Here is a 4,581-nt window from a genome sequence, read left to right as displayed (position 1 = left end):
TTGGTTCGACATTGATCACAACTCTCTATATTGTGATCAGTGTCGAACCCTTCTTAAAGACCGAACTAGAGACTAAATTTGAGCCACTCATTTTTCTTTATCTTATGATTATGATTAATTTAGAATTAATTTAATATTTTATTAAATAAAAACGTTTTTAATTTATTTTTTTAAAATTTTTAATTTTTTTTAAAAAAAAATTTTAAAAAAAAATTAAAAAAATTTTTTAGAATTTTTTTTTGTTCGATAAAAACTTGCTGGAGTAAATAATGAACTATATTCACTACATAATGAACTAAATGAATGTAAGTTATGAAGTAATTTTTCGCATTCATTATATACTGAATTTACTTCAACTGAAAGATTATTATGTCATAACACATTGTGAAGTAATAAAATAATAAAATGAAGTAATAAACTAATGAAATGAAGTAGTAAACTAATGAAATGAAGTAATAACATAACTGAATGAAGTAATAAACTAACGGAATGAAGTAATAACATGATTGAATGAAGTAATAAACTAGCGGAATGAAGTACTAAACAAATAGAATGAAGTAATAACATGATTGAATGAAGTGATAAATTAAAGGAATGAAGTAATAACCCTAAACCCAACTGAAAGATAATTATGTCATAACACATTATGAAGTAATAAACTAATGGAATGAAGTAATAGCATGACTGAATAAAGTAATAAACTAACGGAATGAAGTAATAAACTAACAGAATGAAGTAATAGAATGAATAAATGAAGTAATAAACTAACGGAATGAAGTAATAGCACGGCTGAATGAAGTAATAAGCTCATAACAATAACATGACTGAATGAAGTAATAAACTAACGGAATGAAGTAATAACCCTAAACCCAACTGAAAGATAATTATGTCATAACACATTATGAAGTAATAAACTAATGGAATAAAGTAATAGCATGATTGAATGAAGTAATAAACTAACAGAATGAAGTAATAAACTAATAGAATGAAGTAATAGCATGAATAAATGAAGTAATAAGCTAACGGAATGAAGTAATAGCATGACTGAATGAAGTAATAAGTTCATAACATACATTCATTTAGTTCATTATGTAGTGAATATAGTTCATTATTTACTCCAGCAAGTTTTTATCGAATAAAAAAAAATTAAAAAAAAAACTAAAAAAAAATTCAAAAAAAATTCAAATTTTTTTTAAAAAAATTAAATAAAATCTAAAAAATAAAATAAAAATAAAAAAAATGTTTTTATTTAATAAAATATTAAATTAATTATAAATTAATCATAACCATAAGATTAAGAAAAATGAGTGGCCCTCGTTTGGTCTCTAAATCTAAAATTTTATTTCTACTACAATGGAGTACAATAGAAATTCCCCCACCACGAGCGGAGGAAACACACCCACGATTCCCACCGGAACAGAGGGAAACTTTGCGGGGATGGATCCCCAATTTGCGGGGATGAATCCCCAGATGGCGGGGATGGCGGGGATGACTCCCCAAATGTTCTACAATATGTTCCAGTGGATGAGTCAGATGGGTGGGATGATGCCCGGGGCAGCGGGGATAGGCGGTACGCCGTCAAATATGGCGGGGGTGGGTGGGATGATGTCAGGGGCAGCGGGGATGGGCGGTATGCCGTCAAATATGGCGGGGGTTGGTGGGATGATGCCCGGAGCAGTGGGGATGGGTTGTACGTCGCCAAATATGGCGGTGGGTGGGTCGATGCAGCACAACAGCCCGAGGACGCCTAGGGAATCTGTCTATCGTCCACATATAGATTTGTTGGCCGACGATTCCCCTAGTACTGTTCCGGAGACTCAGTATGCCGGCATCGAGACTTTCTCTTTTGAGGAGATGGGAGCGGAGTTGGGGCTATCGCCGATCCGTGAGACTCCCGATGAGGCGGAGCCTGTTGCAAGGGGCAGGAGCAAAGGCAAGGGCAAGACCAGGGGCGGAGGTAGGGGCAAGGGCAATGTCCCGAGCGCTTCCTCGAATACGGGGGCAGAGGAGGAGGGTGAGGATGAGGCGGAGGAGAGGAGGACGATCTGGACCGTGTGGGAAAATTCCGCGCATGCGAAGGCCTGGGTCGGTGTAGTAGAGGATCCCTATGTCGGGCCGAACCAGTATGTTGACCAATTGTGGCTTCGCATTAGTGAGGCCTACCGCATATGCAAACCGTCTAGGGCGAAGCCTCGCACTTCCGAGCAATGCCGGAAACAGTGGCTTCGGTTGAGGCCTAAGCTCAGTCGTTTTGCCGCCCTCTACCAAAACAACATGCGCATGGCAACCAGCGGCATGTCTGAGGATGATGTGAAGAAACGAGCCTTGGCCCAGTACCCCGACAAAGAATTGAAGTTCAAAGAGTTTGACCAATGGGAGGCCTTTCTCGTGGTCAGGGAATTAAAAGTCCGTTTGTGAAGACCGAGTTCAAAATAAAGGTTCGTACACGAGTTCAACGTTTGAATAGAGTTAATAATAAAAATAAATACTCTCCATGCTCTCCGGATCCTGCGCAATAGCCACGTCTTGAACCCCGATACCTACACGAATGGATAAGAAGCACGTTAAATCAAGACGAGACAATCGACGAAATCAAATCACATCAAACACGCTTATCCAACGGCGGCTCACGTTCTCCAACGACGGCTCACGCCTTTTTAGACGACAAGACATAATATTCTTGCCATTTTTGGCATGACAAATGATTGAAGTGACAACTTACCACATTTGGCAAGAAGTCCATAACCATTGGGCAATATAATTCCTCCATGAATCAAGCTTTTACCCATGTTCTTCCTATGCATCAATTCTTCTATAAATACTACACTCATCTCATCCTTGAAATCTTTTATTCCACTACAAAGAAACACTACACCATCAAATTTCATTCAAGTGAGGATTTGGAAAGTTTCAAGCAAAGGAAATAAAGTCTCTTGTCACCACCTCCACTTCTTCAAGGTAACTTTCTTTCACCATGTTAAATTCTCTAGATTTTACATCACAATTGATTAAATTCGATCACACCATGATAGCGATTCATTCAAACATTCCCTTCTCATACCAATATCAATAGACCAAACATTGCTCACTTTTTTTAAAACAAGAACTAGGTACCTTGAACATAAGACTATCTATGCACATACCTAAATTCCTTTGGTTCAAACAATAACTTAGCTATCATATGTTTAAACCTATAGACTTGAACACCAAAACATGTTGTCATTCTTGAAACCACGAACTCTCTCATCCAAGTTAATATCGAGCATAAGATGAAAATGTGGACTTAGCTCTTTAGAGTTCATGAAAACACCGAGCCACCGAAAACAGCCACCCCCGCCTCGCTGCCCTCGGAGCAGCCACCGCCGCCCCGCTGCTGTCTCCGGCAGCCAGCCGCCCCGCTGCTGTCCCCAGCAGCCACCGCCATCGCTGCTGCCTCCGGCAGCCACCCACGACGCCGCAGCTACCCCGAAAGGAACCCCGCTACACCCTTCTCCCCTCACTGGGCGAATTGGCGCCTGAAATCAAACCGAGAGTAAGAAGTATGTGTGTATGTTCGAACGTCCATAAACTTAGTGTGTGAGGTGAAAGGATGAAGGGAAGGAGGGAAGAAGAAGAAGTACCTGGACGGCGGAGGTTGGAGGTGAACGGGCGACGAGGAGAGGAGGAGGCAGACACGGCCGGCGGCCGGCGTCGCTCGCTGGCGACGCCAAGGCGGCTGAGGCGAGACCGAGAGAAAGCGAGACTGAGAGAGAGAGGAAACGCGTCGGCGCCCTCGCCGGCAGCGCCGTGGCTGAACCCGGCGGAGTAGAAGAGAGAGAGAGAGAAACCGAGAGTGAGACCGAGAGAGAGGGAGGAGCCGCGAGATAGGGAACGGTTGGATGGAGATTTTGAGAGAGAGACGAGAGGCAGGCTGGCCGGCCGGCGTCGCTCGCCGGCGACGCCATGGCCGGCTGGGCAGGAGAGAAGGAGAAGGGGGGAGGGGCGCCGCTGTGAAGAAGAAAAGAAGGGGGGAGAGGAAATCTGATTTTTGTTCTTCTAGGGTTCCTTTTGTTTTTTTTCTTTCTTTGGGCCTCCCCTTTGGGCCAAGTAATTTATTTATTTGCAAGATGGTCTTTTAATTATGTTTATCTTGGGCCAAAGAATTTAGAGGAAATGAGAATTTTGGGCTTTGAAGCATAAGTAATAAAATGAACCTTATCTCTTAATTTTGGATTAATATTTCTTGAAATGTTTGAAGCTTTTAAATAATTAATCTTATGATTAATTAATATCTTTCCCTCCTTACTTAATTTCGTGAAGTTAAGAATGTAGGAGCTAAATGAACCATCTCTCAAGTAATAAATTTTAAGGTCTCTTATGAAATATAAATCCACTTTTTAAGTGGAATGAAGTTATCTTGATCGAACCCCGAACGTAGGACGCATACTACATGTAGGATCATTTCATGTCATGCACCTTATGTATGTTCATAAAAACTAATTTAAATCATTATACTCTTTCAAGAAGGGCGTGTTCGCGGAGTTTGATTACCCAAGGTCGAGCTTTTGTAGAGTTTTACTTGGAAGCTTTGAGGTGGGCTTT

General features: G+C 41.1%; 1 protein-coding gene across 1 annotated transcript; it reads right to left on the bottom strand.

Annotated features, from left to right (window-relative positions):
* Nucleotides 1-2,412: 2,412 nt before the first annotated feature.
* LOC125191382 lies at nucleotides 2,413-3,881 on the bottom strand. Its single transcript, XM_048088927.1, has 4 exons — nucleotides 3,621-3,881; nucleotides 3,144-3,515; nucleotides 2,723-2,856; nucleotides 2,413-2,540 (listed from the first exon to the last, which is right to left on the bottom strand). The coding sequence occupies exons 2-4, from the start codon at nucleotides 3,245-3,247 to the stop codon at nucleotides 2,470-2,472; spliced, it is 309 nt and encodes a 102-aa protein (XP_047944884.1). The 5' UTR covers nucleotides 3,248-3,515; nucleotides 3,621-3,881; the 3' UTR covers nucleotides 2,413-2,469.
* Between the last annotated feature and the right edge of the window lie 700 nt (nucleotides 3,882-4,581).

Source organism: Salvia hispanica, chromosome 5, assembly GCF_023119035.1.
Source record: "Salvia hispanica cultivar TCC Black 2014 chromosome 5, UniMelb_Shisp_WGS_1.0, whole genome shotgun sequence".
Lineage (NCBI taxonomy): Eukaryota > Viridiplantae > Streptophyta > Magnoliopsida > Lamiales > Lamiaceae > Salvia > Salvia hispanica.
Note: the sequence above shows the minus strand (reverse complement) of the source record. Positions and strands in the feature narration are given on the sequence as shown.

Bases quoted from the DNA above. Each gene is read 5' to 3' on its own strand.
- LOC125191382 (XM_048088927.1), bottom strand. From the start codon at position 3,247: ATGAGAGAGTTCGTGGTTTCAAGAATGACAACATGTTTTGGTGTTCAA. The intron at 2,857-3,143 runs GTATGTGCATAG...GTTTCTTTGTAG, and splicing joins TTTGAACCAAAGGAATTTAG to TGGAATAAAAGATTTCAAGG. The intron at 2,541-2,722 runs GTAAGTTGTCAC...CCATTCGTGTAG, and splicing joins TGGACTTCTTGCCAAATGTG to GTATCGGGGTTCAAGACGTG.